At 29.2% G+C, this 17,706-nt stretch overlaps 8 protein-coding genes across 14 annotated transcripts; 5 read left to right on the plus strand and 3 right to left on the minus strand.

Moving 5' to 3' along the window:
• The first annotated feature begins 189 nt into the window (after positions 1-189).
• On the plus strand, positions 190-2,513 carry ND-42 (NADH dehydrogenase (ubiquinone) subunit ND-42). Of its 2 annotated transcripts, XM_076625231.1 has the most exons (5): positions 190-329; positions 725-863; positions 1,106-1,750; positions 1,826-2,218; positions 2,299-2,513. In XM_076625231.1, the coding sequence occupies exons 2-5, from the start codon at positions 795-797 to the stop codon at positions 2,449-2,451; spliced, it is 1,260 nt and encodes a 419-aa protein (XP_076481346.1). In that variant the 5' UTR covers positions 190-329; positions 725-794; the 3' UTR covers positions 2,452-2,513. The 2 variants fall into 2 exon arrangements, with proteins under 2 accessions (XP_076481346.1, XP_033198502.1); XM_033342611.2 differs by lacking the exon at positions 190-329 and having other exon boundaries at positions 654-863.
• Positions 2,514-2,628: 115 nt separating this feature from the next.
• Positions 2,629-5,640, minus strand: Ykt6 (YKT6 v-SNARE homolog). 4 transcript variants are annotated; one of them, XM_033342626.2, is made up of 4 exons: positions 5,449-5,640; positions 4,147-4,343; positions 3,808-4,079; positions 2,629-3,726 (listed from the first exon to the last, which is right to left on the minus strand). In XM_033342626.2, exons 2-4 carry the CDS (start codon positions 4,334-4,336, stop codon positions 3,586-3,588), a joined length of 603 nt encoding a protein of 200 aa, XP_033198517.1. In that variant the 5' UTR covers positions 4,337-4,343; positions 5,449-5,640; the 3' UTR covers positions 2,629-3,585. The 4 variants fall into 4 exon arrangements, with proteins under 4 accessions (XP_033198517.1, XP_076481348.1, XP_076481349.1 ...); XM_076625233.1 differs by lacking the exon at positions 5,449-5,640 and adding an exon at positions 5,233-5,377; XM_076625234.1 differs by lacking the exon at positions 5,449-5,640 and adding an exon at positions 5,148-5,376.
• A 358-nt stretch (positions 5,641-5,998) lies between these two features.
• Positions 5,999-7,867, plus strand: Ing5 (inhibitor of growth protein 5). Its single transcript, XM_033342620.2, has 4 exons — positions 5,999-6,199; positions 6,413-6,865; positions 6,936-7,114; positions 7,186-7,867. The coding sequence occupies exons 1-4, from the start codon at positions 6,163-6,165 to the stop codon at positions 7,285-7,287; spliced, it is 771 nt and encodes a 256-aa protein (XP_033198511.1). The 5' UTR covers positions 5,999-6,162; the 3' UTR covers positions 7,288-7,867.
• beta3GalTII (beta-1,3-galactosyltransferase 6) lies at positions 6,872-9,529 on the minus strand. Its single transcript, XM_033342618.2, has 2 exons — positions 8,575-9,529; positions 6,872-8,496 (listed from the first exon to the last, which is right to left on the minus strand). The coding sequence occupies exons 1-2, from the start codon at positions 9,300-9,302 to the stop codon at positions 8,211-8,213; spliced, it is 1,014 nt and encodes a 337-aa protein (XP_033198509.1). The 5' UTR covers positions 9,303-9,529; the 3' UTR covers positions 6,872-8,210.
• A 150-nt stretch (positions 9,530-9,679) lies between these two features.
• Trmt6 (tRNA methyltransferase 6 non-catalytic subunit) lies at positions 9,680-11,367 on the minus strand. The gene has a single exon (XM_033342608.2). The coding sequence runs from the start codon at positions 11,365-11,367 to the stop codon at positions 9,784-9,786; it is 1,584 nt and encodes a 527-aa protein (XP_033198499.2). The 3' UTR covers positions 9,680-9,783.
• A 174-nt stretch (positions 11,368-11,541) lies between these two features.
• On the plus strand, positions 11,542-13,496 carry eIF2Bgamma (eukaryotic translation initiation factor 2B subunit gamma). 2 transcript variants are annotated; one of them, XM_076625230.1, is made up of 5 exons: positions 11,542-11,635; positions 11,796-12,481; positions 12,562-12,874; positions 12,976-13,205; positions 13,278-13,496. In XM_076625230.1, the coding sequence occupies exons 1-5, from the start codon at positions 11,615-11,617 to the stop codon at positions 13,432-13,434; spliced, it is 1,407 nt and encodes a 468-aa protein (XP_076481345.1). In that variant the 5' UTR covers positions 11,542-11,614; the 3' UTR covers positions 13,435-13,496. The 2 variants fall into 2 exon arrangements, with proteins under 2 accessions (XP_076481345.1, XP_033198500.1); XM_033342609.2 differs by having other exon boundaries at positions 11,554-11,691.
• Positions 13,497-13,671: 175 nt separating this feature from the next.
• Positions 13,672-14,765, plus strand: RpL37-1 (ribosomal protein L37-1). 2 transcript variants are annotated; one of them, XM_033342628.2, is made up of 4 exons: positions 13,672-13,781; positions 14,244-14,379; positions 14,474-14,558; positions 14,642-14,765. In XM_033342628.2, the coding sequence occupies exons 1-4, from the start codon at positions 13,779-13,781 to the stop codon at positions 14,691-14,693; spliced, it is 276 nt and encodes a 91-aa protein (XP_033198519.1). In that variant the 5' UTR covers positions 13,672-13,778; the 3' UTR covers positions 14,694-14,765. The 2 variants fall into 2 exon arrangements, with proteins under 2 accessions (XP_033198519.1, XP_033198521.1); XM_033342630.2 differs by lacking the exon at positions 13,672-13,781 and adding an exon at positions 13,944-14,084.
• An 809-nt stretch (positions 14,766-15,574) lies between these two features.
• On the plus strand, positions 15,575-17,104 carry LOC117161236 (mpv17-like protein 2). Its single transcript, XM_033342623.2, has 4 exons — positions 15,575-15,897; positions 16,018-16,460; positions 16,605-16,730; positions 16,855-17,104. Exons 1-4 carry the CDS (start codon positions 15,873-15,875, stop codon positions 16,870-16,872), a joined length of 612 nt encoding a protein of 203 aa, XP_033198514.1. The 5' UTR covers positions 15,575-15,872; the 3' UTR covers positions 16,873-17,104.
• The last annotated feature ends 602 nt before the right edge of the window (positions 17,105-17,706 follow it).

Raw genomic sequence — 17,706 nt, forward strand, 5'->3', positions numbered from 1 at the left:
CTTCGTCGTTTTCACTCTCCCCTCCGCCATGCAAATCACACCTCTATTTTCACGTCGAGTTCACATCTTTTATCCCCAAGAGATGTGTCGCTTCTCTTCCACGAAGCAATTTTATCACTAGATTTCGATTCTTTAAAAGAAGAGGATCAATTTAAATGGTTATCACTTGAGGGCAAGGATGTTTATGGTAGTTATTGCCGGCTTAATTAATTAGTGATTAAAAGGTTCGACGCTTCAGTTTCTTCGCAAACCATTCTATTTGTTTGCGAGGTCGCGTAGCTGCGATATTAGCGCCACTTGTCAAGCACTCCAACAACTTAATCAAGGAGGTAAATTCAAAGTTTTTCTATCTCCTTTACGTTTTCTTTTTTGTTTTTTGACTTGTACTCTTTTTCTGAATGCTCTAAGATGTTATTTTAATATTATTTTTAGTTAATTGGTCGAAATAATAATTCTATAATGCCATTAACTTACAACACTTGACGTGCGTTTAATCTAGAACATTTCATTTGGAATTATATTTAATTATTTTATGATTTCAATTGTCTCAGTTATTAAAGTATAACATATAATTTTTACCTGCTCTTTAGTATAATTCCATAGTTTTCATCACATTTTTCAATTAAAAAGCTATAATTTTGCAATAATAATAACAGTATGTACGAATTGAGTACCACTGAGCAAAGTTAAAGAACTACTTTCTGATAATACTTTACTATCATAGGGAGGCTTTGTTACATTATATGTCATTAACTGTATTAAAATTTGACTGAGATAATATTTATTTCAATACAATGACATCGATATTCTGTATTACCTTCATTAAAGGCAATTCCATCGGATATTTAACTCGATTATGTAAGGTTAGTACTTTCTGAATTATTATAATAAAGACATTAACATATAACAAAAATTATATGCACAGTGTCATTAAATATGTTTGATATTTAATAATCAAAGTATATTGTGAAAGTATAGTTGTATATTGTCAAAATCGTTTATCTATTTGTATGTATAATGTATAGCTAAATAGTTTTATAAAATGTTCTTTTTTATCCTGAATACTTTCCATTACCAAACTTATTCATATAATTACTTTTCATAGGCATCAAAGAATTTTAATAGTGTGACACAAGTGGCATTTATGAAAACATTGCCAACTAGATCCCAGACACATAAACCAGCTCCATTTCCTTATTGGAAAAAACAATGCAATGAAATAAATATGACTTTTGATCCAACAACTCTCAGATTTGATGAAAATAGCAAATTAATAGTCGTAGATGGCCCTCCTGCAGTAGGAAAAAGTAAACTTTGCGAACAAATAGCAAAAGAATTTGGTTTATTATATATGCCACCACCAGTATTTGATGAAATGTATATAAATTATTATGGATTTGACGTACGCAGTCTAAATGCAAAACTAAAAGATGAGTGGCGTATGCGTGACCTAACAGATTTCCTAAGAGATCCTAATCACCAGGGAACAGCCCGTATCCAATATGGAATATTTACGATGAGAATAGAACAATACATGAACGCGCTAGTTCATATTTTGGCAACTGGACAGGGAGTGGTTCTTAATCGTTCCATCTTTACAGAAGCTGGTTATATGCATGCTATGTATAATTCTGGGTATCTTAGCAAAAAAGCTGTGAATGAATTTGATATGATGAGGACAAACACATTCCATCTTTTGCTGAGACCGCATTTAATCATATATTTGGATGCAACCCCAGAAACTGTTCTAGTAAGTTTTGTCTAATTTCCAACAAAATTATGTCAGTTAAGATTAATATTACTCTATTGATTGAATATATTACAGAAAAGAATTAAAAAACGAGGTAACATAGATGAAATAAATTCAAAGGTCTTTACAAAAAAATTTTTGTCAGATCTGAGCGCCGCGACTAAAGAAAAATGCTTGTCTTGGCTATCTTCTCACACAGAGATATTAATCTATGATTGGAACAAAGAGTGGAATAATGTAGATGTAATTAACGACATAGAAAACTTAAATTTAGAAGAAGAAATTAAACAAGAAAAATTTAGTGATTGGGTATTTGTTGATACTAATGAATTAATCAACTCATTACGAATGTATCATACTAAGTATTATATATACTCTTGCGTGGAGCAAACGCCAATAGCGGACATTGCTCCAGAATTGTACGTTACAGCTAATGCAAGAGATACTATAAACAAGATGCTTAATGAAGTAAGTATAAGTATGTAACTTTAGTTACATTAAATTATTAAATCGTATATACATTATAAAAATTTGTTGTAATGTTTCAGATCGAATCCGAAAAGTATGCACCTTACTGTAATCCTAAACTTCATAAAGTTCCATGGATTATGAAGAACAATAACTTCATATTCAGTTTTTATCGTCGCACACCCCGCGACTTTATAAATTGCGATCTATTTAAATTACCATTACCTTGTTAATAGCTATGTTAAAACTGATTTGTAATGATTTACATCAAAATAAATTGTTCTCGTAGTAGAAAGTTACTGTTATAATGTAGTAAAATTAAACATAATTCTACAGTCTCGTTTCACAATCTCTAAATAATAAAATGAAATAATTCAAATTACTTCGATTCTGCCACAAAAAAGCAAACGTGTTAAAAATATAAATATATTTTCAAAATTACATAGATATATCGATATATATATAATTGTTTACACTTGTACACGCATTACATTAAATACACTTTAGCTATATATACCTGCGTATTATATTCATTTATAAGTACATATAACATGTGTGTATATATATATATATATATATATTAATTATAGAGAAACAAATTAGAATTTTAATTATCTGTAAAGTTGCTACAACTCATATATGGAAATTATCGAGTAAGTAGTACTTCACTTTTTATCGCTTCGTCAAGTCGTATTACAACTTATTGTTTTATTTTACAGTAGTACAAAACGATTTAATTTTACAAGTCATTAACAAGAACATATAAGGCAATAAGGGATAAAAAGGAAAAAAACTAAGTTTTAATAGCAAAAATATTTTTCATTTACTATTATGCTACGTTACGTTATAAATAAACACTAAGGTAACTGTTTACAAAGCTTCATTTTGTAATAACCCATCTCGGCACTTAAATAAATTTAAAAGTTGTACTTACATCATGTACTTATCTTTAGTAGAGAAATATTCACTTTATTTTTATAGTCGTTTTTGTATATTTTGTCAACATATAAATAAAAGTCGGAATGTATTCCTGTACACAAAACTATAGTACAATTCTTTTAAGACCAAGTTGGTTTTTACAAAAAGAAAAAGAAAAAAAATAATTAAGAACGAATAAAAAGTATTAAAATCAGTTGAGTGAATCCGGCAGTAGCTTGATACACCATTTAAGTGCATTAATACACCTTATATACAAACAGTCTGTACACAAAATATCGAATTTTGTCACATGATGCCATCTACATGTAGAATTTACAAATTATCCATTTTAATGAAATCTGTATGTAATACTAATTTCTTTACATTCTGTATTGATATTATAAAATTACAATGAAACATAGTCAGCATGATTTTCACAACAAAGAGTTTTAAGGAGCTAAACTACAACATGAATTAGTTTTACGCGCAGTTTTGTAAAACGCTTTCGACTGAGTGCTAAGACCTTGTGACTTGGAAACCAATTCATCCAAATTCTCACCTCTTTGAAGAACAGCCTCTAATGTATTGTGCTACAAAAACGCATAAAATAGATATCATTAATATAATCCAGAAGATATTTCTTTGCTGTTATTTTCAAGATTTATACTTACTAAAATAATCTTTGTCTCGTCTAAGTCATTTTGCATTTTAGTAAGAGCATCTGCTTCATTTGGATTTTGATATTTTGCTAAATATATGTTAACCTGTGCAAAGTCAGTCATAGCTTCACTCAACGTATCCCACATAGATTGTGGATATTTTGCTACAAAATCGTCCATAACTTTTGTAATTAGTGTATGTGCTACTCTTCTAGGATATTCATGGTCCGATATAAGTACTGCAGCAAGATTATCTGCTCGTACAAACACGTGACACATGTAATCTGCAAAGCATTACAATTTAACAATTGAAAATTACTAAGAATCTCCATAAGCTTTTGCAAGTGTTACCTCCTTCCTTCACGCTCTGTCTAGAGCAACTCTGAGTACGTTCCACAATAGTCTTACTTATAAATGTCATAAACTCTTTGATGCTTCCTCTTTGAAAAAATGAAAATGACTCTACATCATAAGCAGCTTTTAACATTGTCGCTGATGTAGGATTTTTATACAAAACAGACAGCGCATATAGTTTTACCATCTTTTGGCTGCAAAATGAATGATTTATTCTTTTAATTGGATATAATATATAATACTTGATATATTTTTGGCAAATGGGCAAAAGAATATAAATTGGAATTATTGGTTTTGCAGAAATGCACTTATAATAGATGGATTTCTTTATTGTTTCCCCTATAGGGTTACAAGGATTTCCATTTACTATATATTACATATTACCATATTTATCCTTATGTGTTGCAGAACCATATATATATATTAGCAAGTTATATATTATATAATATTATACAATATTATGCAACAAAAAGCTCCATATAATATAATAATATAATAAACAATACAAAAGCACTTTAGTACAATAAATTATATAAAATAAGATATATGCATATACATATGAACAAGTACTTATAACATCAAAGTACATTGTAAAATCAGATGTTTAATTTTGAACATGAATGTGATGACATATATCTTGTCCCACTGATCTTACAAAATATACATCATACTCAATTTAGAAATATTCTTTTTTTTTGTTTTAAACAATAAGATATAATTTTAATCAAATTTTTAAGTTTAACCTATATTTATTCAATCAAGCAGTATCTATAGCGATTAAGATGCTTTATAAAAATAATTCGAATTAAAAAATAAGTTGAGCAAGAGAAACTTTTGCATAAGTAAAAAATAGCCGTACAAGATATATAGATTAGTGTATTTCTCCCATTTTCATCAAAATTTGGCTTACATTCTTTCACTCGCCCACCAGAGATATATAATTATATTTAGCATCAAAAAAATATTGCTTATTGAAATTTATCAAATACACCACTAACTTAACATGTTGACTGCCACGATGGTCATCGATGATTGATATTACTAAATTTTTTAGAATGATTAAAATAAAATAAATTTCATCACCTAATAAATTTTCAACAATGTGAATGACTTAGATAACATCGTCAGAAAAAAATGGGCAAATACAATATAATATTTTTCAAAAATTCAATGTGTAACACACTCCGATCTTGAGTGCGACTTCCGTGGCAAAATGTATAAAAATCATATGACAGTCAACATGTTAAAGTGAACATATTTCATTGAACAACTCCAACCTTGAAACTTGTTAAAACTTACCGCGAATTATGTACGATCTACTTAAATTTCTTTTAACATACAAAAAGCATTAGATTTAGGTTAAATATTGAATTTTTGCTCATTCCTGACAAGAATTTTATGACCACTTCTAGTTTCATTTACGACTGCACCTACTTTGATGTTAAAGAAATACAAGCCGCCATGTTTCTCATCTAAACTATGATTCTCAATCGATTTTGCGTATCATCGCTTTTTTAGATTTAATTTTACATATTTATTTTATGATTCAATTCACGTAATAAATAATTACATACGATATATAATGATGTTTACATTATAATAATATACTGTTATTGTAATAATTTGAATGTCTAATTAACCTAACTATGTTAGTTTCGAGTTTTCTTTCTAATTTGTAATGAAATTATAGGGTAAAAAATTGCGTTATAATGTCATAATTATATTATAACGTGTCATGTCCTAATGTACATTTGCCCCCTGAATGTATTATTGTGGGATTATTAGACAGCAAATTGCACTTTCCCGCCAGAAGAACAATGATGGTAGCAATATAGTTGGTAGTCATGACAGTAATACATGTTGCTTTGCACCATCTACATTCATCGATCATTCCTTTTCAGGAAGTTTCATAGATTTTTTTAATGATGCCCGAAATTTGGTGCAAATAATAAATTATTTTAATATTTCTATAAATTACATCCCCCTTCATTTTTCAATTGTATAAAAATAAACATGACAACTGCATTATACCTGGAGCATTATTTAGACAGTAAGTGTTCAATCTTTTTTAATCTAAAACAAAAACAAAACTATATTTTTATAGAGTTATGTCACATAAAAATTAATTCAAATTTTATTAATGTCACTCACATATATATTATGATACCACAAATTCAATTCTATTGAATAAATGCATTACTAATAATAGAGAAAATAATTTCTTGCTGCAATTCTTATTATTTATCAAATCTTGTTTCATCAGGTTTGGAGCATTTACCTATTGAACTACAAAGAAACTTCACTTTGATGAGAGATCTCGATGCCAGAGCACAAGGATTAATGAAAGACATAGATAAATTAGCAGATGATTATTTGAAAAATATGAAAAAAGAATCTCCGGAAAAGAAGAAAGAACAATTGACCCACATTCAAAATTTGTTCAATAAAGCAAAAGAATATGGCGATGACAAAGTTCAGTTGGCAATACAAACATATGAATTAGTAGACAAACATATTAGGAGACTAGATTCAGATTTGGCTAGATTTGAAGCTGAGATACAAGATAAAGCATTAAATAGTAGTAGGGCACAAGAAGAGAATAACGCTAGTAAAAAGGGTAGGAAAAAATTGAAGGAGAAAGAGAAACGAAAGAAAGGAGCTGCAGGCACAAATAGTGAAGATGAGTCAAAATCAGCTAGGAAAAAACAAAAGAAAGGTAAAATTAGTTGATATTGCGTTTCATCTATATTCATGAAAAGATTATAATTCATCGAACATAATTTCAGGAGGATCTGTTGCCTCTGCTTCGTCAGCTGGGGCTGTTGGAAGTGGTGCTCAAGTAGATTCTACTGCACTTGGTCATCCAGCAGATGTTTTAGACATGCCAGTAGACCCCAATGAACCAACTTATTGTCTGTGTCATCAAGTTTCTTATGGAGAAATGATTGGTTGTGATAATCCAGACGTAAGTGTATATTATCTCAAATATCTCTTTAAATATTTGTAATCTTTTAACAATATTCTCTTTTGGTATAGTGTCCTATAGAATGGTTCCACTTTGCATGCGTTGGATTAACTACAAAACCTAAAGGAAAATGGTATTGTCCAAAATGTACACAAGATAGGAAGAAGAAATAAGTTCTAGAAAATGTATAAATATGTTCATCTATTTTAAAATGAAATGAAAGATTTATGCATCATTTCTAAAATTAGGATATAACATCATTTCATAGTTTAACATGAAACGAAGTTTTATTGTATAAAAGTAAACAAATATTGTAAAGAAAAAAGGAAAAGAATATAAAGAGAATACTAAAAACCTCCATTGCATCTAATATTGCCAAAAAAGAATGTTTTTATTTAATTTTATGTTTGATAATACTTATATCATCAGCAATATAAGATGTAATGAAAATGCGATAAATTAATAGCTTATCACAGAGAGAACATTTGAAAATCGGCCGTGACTTTATTGTCTTTCTATTTTTCATTTTAGATATATAAAGTAGTAATTTATTTTGAATTGGTCGTTTTCAAATATCTGTGATTTACTCAATTGAAATAACATCTTACTACATAAGTATTGTATTAAAGTAAAAAATTATATATATATATATTGCTGTTTTTATATTTTATAAATGTAAATGATACTGTATAAAGAGAGAAAAAGAGAATAAGTTTCTTTTTGTTGAAATAAAATATACTATATGAAATTGAATTTAATTTCTATTTCTATTCAAGCGTATGTACAAAAAATAATCATAAATATGCTTAACTTATTTATTACAAAAGAAGAGTATTAATATGAAATGCATGTTTTTATATGATAATATTCGAATTTTTACTCATTTATCGTTATTCATTCCTTGATTAACTAACTATGAAAACTATGAAGCATCTCGTTATTTAGATTGAATTATTATAATCGTTTTTGATAAATAAATAAAAGATTCATGAGCGTAATTACTAACAAATGTAGTGGTTGAGTATAAATTTGCATAATAATTCAAAATGGAGAAATGACTAGAATATCAGATGTATGAAAAGAAGAGATTTGATTGCTATGGAATGCCTGGTTGTAAATTGCAACATTGACTAGGTGGAACTGTCCAATTATATTGGTAGCTCATGTGATTTCTTATTTCTTTCATACATAATGCTCCAGATGCTTGATAATATTCATGCATATTTTTCATGTTTTCAATGGTCTGTTTATGCGTAACTATATACTGATTAGAACATCCACGCGATCTGTATTCAGTGTTAAAACGTATGTCGTGTTTTCTTTCAATATTTGCCAAAGGTGCTATCCAAACACCAACAGACACATCTTCTGCCTTGTACAATCTAAAAATATACCCAATAGTAAGAAATATTAAATATAATACTTAATAACAATTCAATTTTATATTATCAAAATCATACTTAAAAATGTCTGCATTTATAGCAATAAATTTTACTAAATTATAAGATAAAATATATCCTCCTCCAAGTGCATAAGGAAGATAATAATCACATAATATCCAATCTGTCTCTTTCCATGGTCCACTTCTTTTGACATGTGCCTTTCCATTAAAAAATCCCCAATATAGTTCCTTTTTTGTTCCTTTGCTGTCCCACTTATCTAGCTCTTTTAAAATCTTATGTACCAGGGCAAATGTATCATCATCGCATTTCATCACAAAGTCAAATTCATAGTATTCATAGATTTCCTTGAATGCGTGTAAAACTTTCTTCGTTAGAGTCCCATAAGAATCTGGAAGTCTTGATAATAATAGTAAATCATCAAATTTCTGCTGTTCAGAATGCAGAGTTTTTCTTTGCTCTGACAATATATCTAAAGTTCCTATTACAAAGAAATGCTTGACCGTAGCTTGCTTCTGAGCCAGCCATGTTTTCCTGATTGTTGCCCTTCGTTCTAAGTTATCAGGATTAGACAGTATGAGTACCATAAGTCTGAATTTCGTCTTGTTCCTTACTTCTTGCTCGTTAAGGGAACACTTTGTGGAAGGCAAATAACGTATACATAAGAAGACAATCAACAGTATGATCAGCAACGTCGGGATATTGAATTTCACATGCAATTTTTTCCTGATCATCATGAATAAATTCTTCGACGAAAGTTTTAGTGGTAGAAGCGTCACAGAATTCATTTGTAAATACGTTTATATTCACATTCCTAACCTCTCGAATACTACCTCCGTATATGTAAGTATGTGACTTGATAATTCGACATTTTTTCAAATGCTCAGTCTTTAAATCAGTACCATCTATTACGTAAGCATTTCTTGTAAGAAATTCTTATTTCCTTTTATATTGACATTTAAATTTTCTAAAAAAAGTTCACGAACTCAACCGATGCAGAAAAATCTAACTTTATTGACATGGAGAATTAAAGAAACCTAACTTCATTGACAAGAAGGATCACAGAATTATTTCCACTACTACTGCTGTCAAAAATTTCAAATATAAAAAACAGATTTCTAATATTCTTAATTCTAATAGAATTAAGTAAATCATACATGAAATATAAAATGACATTTCTTTATTATTTTCAAAAAATTAATTTAAATATAAAGCATTTATAAAGAGTATATTACTATTTATGGTATAAGTTTACTCAAGTATTTCTTATTACTGAACTAAATATCCACTTAATAAATAACCTCCAGTATCACTGGTTAAAATATCAGGATGTGTTCTATCTGGTAATACTTGATACGATCGCAGGAAATTGGAGAAAAGTTTTAAATTAATAACATTTTGCTTTTGTTTCAATGTCATGTAAGTCTCCAGTAATGGTTCTCGATGCACATGATAAATTACAAATGGTCTAGATGGTCCTAGAAAAGGTAGAAGAGCTATAACAATGTTCAAAGGATGTTCTCTTGCTATGATGGCCAATCCCCGAGCTTTAGAACCATTAACAAGATCCACTGCTTCTTGTGTTTTTGGTAACCACTTTGGTTTCTTTACAGGAGTAAGTTTTGCAGATTTACATTTATCACTTTCATTTCGTTTGCGTTTTAAACTACCATTTGTGCTATGTTTAACATCTTTATTTAATTCATTAACAATATCTGAATTTACCTCTTTCATATCTGTGCTATGCTTAGTCTTATCATTTGATTCATTGTTACCTAAATTTTTCTCTTTTTCATCTATACTATGTTTGATCTCATCATTTGATTCATTGTCATCTAAATTTTTCTCTTTCATACCTATGCTATGCTTGATCTCATCATTTAATTCATTATTATCTAAAGTTTCCTCTTTCATACCTATTTCTTCTTCTACTTGTGGAAGTTGTTTATTTACATGATTCTCATCATTTTTATTTTTTACTTTTTTTACCTTATTTATATCATCATCATAAGCTTTTTTAGAAATTTTATCCAACACTGCACTTGCACCCTGGTAATACAGTCTCAAGAAGCCGTAGATATTGACATTAAGTAACCTGTCTGATTGTTCTTTAGGAAAATTCATAGCATTAATAAGTGCAACCTGAGGCTCATTTCCAGGGTGCAAATTAATCAAATGTCCCTTTGTATTCGAACCAATTCTATTTAACATTGCAGCTGCTGGCAAACCGTGTGATCCACTGTCATACAATATGTATAAACCATCTGATTGAACGTCACTGTATGACAATAACTGTGCCAAAGAGTCCATTCTTAAATTTCCAATTTTGTTATGATCTAGCTTAAAATATATATCGTGCAATAAATTTATACTGGGTTTCCATATTGTTATATATCGGAGATACTTCTGTTCCTTTTTTTTCAGGTACTTTTCCTGAGAGTATTCAGTCCTCTCTAAGAAAGATTTATTGTTCTCAATTAAACTGCCCACTATTTCTTTACCGCTTTTGCCAGATTCTTGAAGCTGAAGTATTTGTTCCTTGGAAAGCTTCTGTGATGTACCGTCATCAATAATAGAACGATTATCACTACCACTTGGTAGTTCACTTAATAAATCATTCAATGACTCTGTTTCTACTACTTCTTTTAAAGAATATGTTCGCTTCTCTCCTCTTACTTGTACCATCTCAAAGGTAGTCCAAAATGGTTTTCCAATAATCTCTTGCATCTGTACTGCATCTTTCCCCAACATTAAAGTACCATTCATAGTTACTTTATAAATCTTTTTAAAGTTTAACTTTTTTATTATCACATACTTTCCTACGGTAATTATATCGTCTTCATTTCCACACATATTTATTAATCTAACTGATTTCTCTCGAGATACACGTTTTCTCTAGATTTGATAACTCTGCTATAGGTTAGGAATGCTATAATTAATACTTCAATATAAATTTATGTAAATTTTATATAATATATTTCATGATATTCTATTTTTGTCAAATTTTATCATTTCTATTTTAGAATACTGGAAATACTTGAGATACAACTTGATCTAACCTAAATGCAGCGGCGTTAAATAATCAACATATTGATGACACATGCATCATCTGTCACTAGAGGTTATTAAAGTCACACTGAGAAGAAAATATTAATAATTTCATTCTTTTTCTTTATTGTATGTTTTATCATGTATTATTATAAAATAAGTAACCTTTAGTTTTAGTATACAACAAATTTGTTTCCCTTTATAGTAATTTAATATATATTATTAATTATTAGGTAAACAGAATGTTACCTTATAAAGAGTTCCAAGCAGTTGTACTTGCTGCTGGAGGAGGTTCCCGTATGACTGAGCTTACTCGAAGTCAATATAAATGTTTGTTGCCAATTGGAAATGTACCAATGCTCTGGTATCCTCTTCAATTATTAGAACGTGTTGGTTTTAAGGAAGCTATCGTTATTATATCTGAATATATGGAACGCAATGTTTCCTTAGCCCTAAGTGACTTGAATCTCAAAATTAAAACAGATATCGTTGCTGTGAAAAATGCAGAAGATTTGGGAACTGCAGATTCTATCAGACTTATTCACGAAAAAATTCACACAGATTTTTTGGTCATATCTTGTGACTTGATTACAGATGTGGACATATGTGAAATTTTGAATCTTTATCGAAAACATAATGCTAGTATCACAGCATTAATGTTGCCTGTTCCTAAAATACCAGATGACTTTGTAACACCTGGTCCAAAAAACAAACAGAAGCCTGAAACTGATTTGATTGGCATTTGCAATGAGACTGGCCGATTAATTTTCTTGGCCTCAGCCTCAGACTTTGAGGACACAATAAAAATTTCACAAACATTCCTTCAGAAACATCCAAGTTTTACTATGCATTCAAAATTAATGGATTCTCATTTGTATGTCATTAACAAATGGGTTTTAAATTTCCTAGTACAGAATAAGTAAGTAGAATTTCACAAAAAAAGCTTTTAACAATCTAATTTATAAATTTTCTTACTGAATTAACTTTTGCTTTTTATAGAAATTTTACTACACTGAAAGGTGAACTTCTTCCATATATTGTTAGGAAACAATTTTCAAAACCTTCCAAACAATGTACAGATGATAAAAATGCTTCTGTAGTACAAATGAATTTGAAGGATGATATCTATTATTTCGCTGTTGAGAAACCACTCGACGAATTAATCAGAAAAATGTCAGCATACAATGATCATGGCACTGATTTAGAAGATGCTTACCATGGGGATATAATACGATGTTATGCTCATATTAGTAATGGGAAATTTGGTTTGAGGACAAATACCATACAAATGTATCACCTTGCTAATACAAAGGTGAAAATGAACGACATTTATTTTAATTAATAGTTTTAAACATTAAATTAATAGCATCAATAGAGATATAAGAATATATTGTAGAATATAATATATTTTAGATATCAGAATGGTGGAATAACGATAATGATGGACAGTCTCCTGTACCAATTATTGCTCCTACAGCAACAATACGTAGCACACAAATGCAAGATTGTTATGTGGACAATAATGTTCTTATTGAAGAAAAAACATCTCTTAAACACACTCATATTGGGCCAAATGTAACCATTGAATCAAAGACTAGAATATCACAGAGCGTTTTAATGGAATCTGCAAATGTCAAACAACGGTTTATATTTAAAATAATTAAACTTTATGTTCATAGAAGGAATAGTTATAATTTATAAATCATTTGTTGCAGATGCGTAATACAGAATTGCATATTAGGTAGTGGTTGTGTTATTGAAGAGGGTAGTGAATTGAAGGACTGTATAGTTGGTTACAAACACATTGTACCATCTGGAAGTCAATATTCTCGCGATGTTCTGACTGATGCAAATGACCTGATAGTAATTTAATTATTCGCAAATATATTAAATACATTAGTCATTTAAATAATAAATATATTTGTCTTTATAAAGTTAGTATATTATCATTAATTCGAATTAACCTTATTTCTTAAAAAGAAAGTAAAATAATACAAATATGTATGCTTTTTTAATACAATATATATCGTAGATCCAAATTGTATCAAGTTAATCATACACAATAAATATATAGAAATAAAAAAATTGTTTGTGTGGCGTAAAATTAATATTCAAATGAGAACCACTGTGTGTTTGAATAAAGGACCGTGTGGAAAAGGACCGTGTGGAATCGAAACACATACAACTTTCTTTCTTATACTGTTCCTTCGTGCAAAATGGTAAGCGTGTACTCGCATCTCTCAAATCTGAATATTCTAAAACGATCATAAAAGTTATTTTCTTGCAAAATATTTCAAGCCTTTTTAAATTATATTTAAAAATATTAAAAAGTTATAGTTTTGATGTAAATGTGTCGTATCAGTATATTATTAATGTGAATAAACGATGATTGAGGTTATGTGACAAATGTTTGTGACTCGTCACCAGATTTCAAACTAATCTCTCGACTGAAATCTTGGTTATAGCACCTATTGCAAATACTTTATTGCTTTAAATAAATTTATTGTAGAGGTATAATTATGGTACGACAATTTCTGAAATATATTAATATTTTTACGCACCAATTGAGGTTATGTTTATTAAAAGTTTATGAAACCTAACCCAAATGGCAAAATACTTTTAGTATTTAGTATTTAGTATTTTAATGATTTTGTGATTAACAATTTTATTAATTTTTACAGACGAAAGGTACATCGAGCTTTGGTAAGCGGCGAAATAAGACACATACATTGTGCAGACGTTGTGGTCGTAGTTCGTACCATATCCAAAAATCACAATGTGCACAGTGTGGATATCCTCAGAGAAAAATGCGATCATGTAATATTTTACTTTATATTCACAATAAATTCTAGTAGTTATATTTCAGAACATTATTCATAAGTTGCCCAAAAAATTTTGAACTTTGTTATAGATAATTGGTCCATAAAAGCTAAAAGGAGAAAGACTACGGGAACCGGCCGCATGCGTTATTTAAAAATTGTCCGTCGTAAATTCAAGTAAGTATAAACGTAAAATGAATAGCAAATAAGAATGGTTGATTTCGAATAATGAAAAAACAACTCTTCTCTATTTTTTCTAGGAATGGATTTAGGGAAGGTTTGCCAAAACCTAAATCAGTTCAGACTAAATAATCTTAACTTTTATCATTGTATTATATATCTATAAAATTTTGACTTATAATAAATGTCTTAAAAAGTCTAAAAGCCTATTGTATATTATGTACGTCAATATCAATTCCATTTTAATTAAATAGTTAATTAATCAATTAGTTTTTAAGTAAAAGTAGTTGAGATTTAAGCCTTTAAGCAACTATAGTAAATAACAGATCATCATAATAGTCGTATTTTCACTGGCTGAACTTCATTTTAGATTAGATTTATCTTCAGTTTTCGTGACTTTTGTTATAGTATATAATAGTTTATATGAGTGACATGAATATGAGTAGAATTCAAAAATACTAATTTTAAAGTGTCTAGGTCATTACTTAACAAGTTATGTGTATATAAAATTCATACATAGTACACAAATAAATTACTTAGACTTTTTTTTCATCCACTACTGTAAGTTGTAAATAAACCGTGCATATTCATGGAAAATTATATTTTTATGAATATAATTTAAGAAATGGATATATTTTTGCATATTGTATGCACTCTTTACATTTTTTAATTTCCTATAAATGCATAAAAATCTACAGTGTAGTGAAAAGATATGTATGCCCAGATTGTATAATATGCATAAACTTCTATATGCACAACTTTTAAAAAAATGATTATCGCGCCTTAAAACTAATATTTTTGGACTTTTGGTAAAAAATTATCATATGTTATCAAAGAGAAATCACAAGTTTGGCGTGGCCCAAAATTAAGTTAGTTTTTTTGCCAAACAAGGATTATGGAAAGATTAATGTTTAAACAAGTAGAAAATGCTGAACGGTGGGGTTGTAGATCTACCGCGCAGACGCGGCGCAACTTTCGATTGCATTCCATCTTATAATAACCGCGGTTTCGCAAATTTATATTCAGTAATGCGCAGATTTATATTACAAAGCGGTAACTTATATCTGTTTTGAAAATCTATGTAAAAGGTATTCGCTTTTTAGTTAGTCGGAACCGGTATGTTATTGGGTCACGTTCGACAACACTTTCGTCTTCACAAGCATCGAAAAATTAAAATCTCTATGATTATCTAATAGTAAAAAAAGAATTTTAAATAAAATACAGAAGAAAGAAATCTAATATACAAATATTTAAAAAATCAGGCTAATAATAAAAAGTAATTATCTAATAGACTTTAAGTTCAGTACGCAAATGACCGTGTGGAAAAAATTGTTTGGTAAGTACGAATATTTTATATATTTAAATTTTCAAATTTTTGTACAATCTTGACAAATATTAATGAATTTTCAAGTAACTTCAAATTATAGTAATTTATAATCATTAATACAAATTTTAGGCAAGTATCTTTTAGTGACCAACACTGTGAGTTGTGGTTTGATGATGGCGGCAGGGGACGTTCTCCAACAACGCAATGAATATTTGAGAAAGCATAAATGTTTACCTACTAGAACATACGTTATGGCAGCGTCCCCACATGCAGAACAAAAATTTTATAACTCAAAAGATTCTGACAAATATATGCACGATTATGTGAGGACTAAAAACATGGCTATTGTGGGTCTACTTCAAGGTCCTTTTCATCACTGGTTCTACATGATTTTGGATAGGGTAGTTCCCGGGAAAACTGTACTCTCCGTTATCAAAAAGACCTGTCTAGATCAAAGTATAGCCAGTCCAACTTGTCTAGGAATATTTTTTATTGGTCTTGGTCTTTTAGAACACCGCACTATGGAGGAGATTCGCGAGGAAATGAAACTGAAATTGTACGATACGTGGAAGGTACATATATTATATATATGTATATATATACATATACATACACACACTTCGCTTTCCCGAACTATTATTACATTTCCTTCATGGCACATTCAAGTTATATATGTATTATAACTGTAATTTCCTTTTTATTCTATTTATGTTCAGGTTGACTGTTGCTTTTGGCCTCCAACACAGTGCATTAATTTCTTATTCGTACCCCTACACTATAGGGTGCTCTATATCAATTTTATGACAATGATCTATGACATTTTTCTATCATACATTAAATATGTAAGTTTCGATCACATGTTTAATTTTCGTACAAACCTCTTGATTAACTTTCTAACAAAATGTATTAAATTCATCTTTATTATTATATAATTTATTAATGTATTTATTACTTCTTCTATTGCAGGACGCGCAGTATGAGTGATAAACATCTCAGAGCTAGTCTGTTGCACAGATTATAAATAATTATAATTTTTTGCATGATTATCCATAACTTGCAATATATATATTATTTTATAATATATATATATATATTTTTTTTTAAATATATGTTACCACCGAATAATACAAAAAGTATCATATAGAATGTATAATACTCGACACGAAAGGAATGTTATTGAAAATAAAGAAACATTTGTTTTTGTATAAAAAGAAAAGTATCGTTTATAATTTCAAAATCCTATTATAGCTTATTAGTTGAAATTAGATGATAATTTTAAGCACGTGCTAATATTTATCAACAGTTGGCAACGAATGGAAACTAAACAAATTAACTATAGTTAAACATATCTAAAACATTCCAACGCTTATTTAACTTAATGCACTTATTTAATCATCGAGATTCACACTGGCGTCGAAAGTTTCGAAATTTTCGATCTCTTAAGTCCGAATGATGTTTATCACTATTTATCGATGTGCAATCGTCTGATGCATCTTGGAGAAATTCTTATTCTATTTCCTTATCGTCCGTTACAACAGTCCATCGGATGCAACATATTTATTAGAGTGACAGCTTTTGTTTGTCATTTGGCGACAATGGGATTACAAAACATCTTCTAAGCCGTCGGTCGCCAGCGAGCAAACAGCGATCATTCGCGTGTAAATATAAATAATAAACCGAGCTAACAACAAACAAGACAGCCAGATAGATATCGATGCATTTACAAAAATTCTATGACAATAAAAATAAGTATTAAAGGGTAAAGAATTTTCTCTGGAGACAATTTTTGTATCTAAATCTTAACTGAAACAATAATAA

Source organism: Bombus vancouverensis, chromosome 16, assembly GCF_051014615.1.
Source record: "Bombus vancouverensis nearcticus chromosome 16, iyBomVanc1_principal, whole genome shotgun sequence".
Taxonomy (NCBI): domain Eukaryota; kingdom Metazoa; phylum Arthropoda; class Insecta; order Hymenoptera; family Apidae; genus Bombus; species Bombus vancouverensis.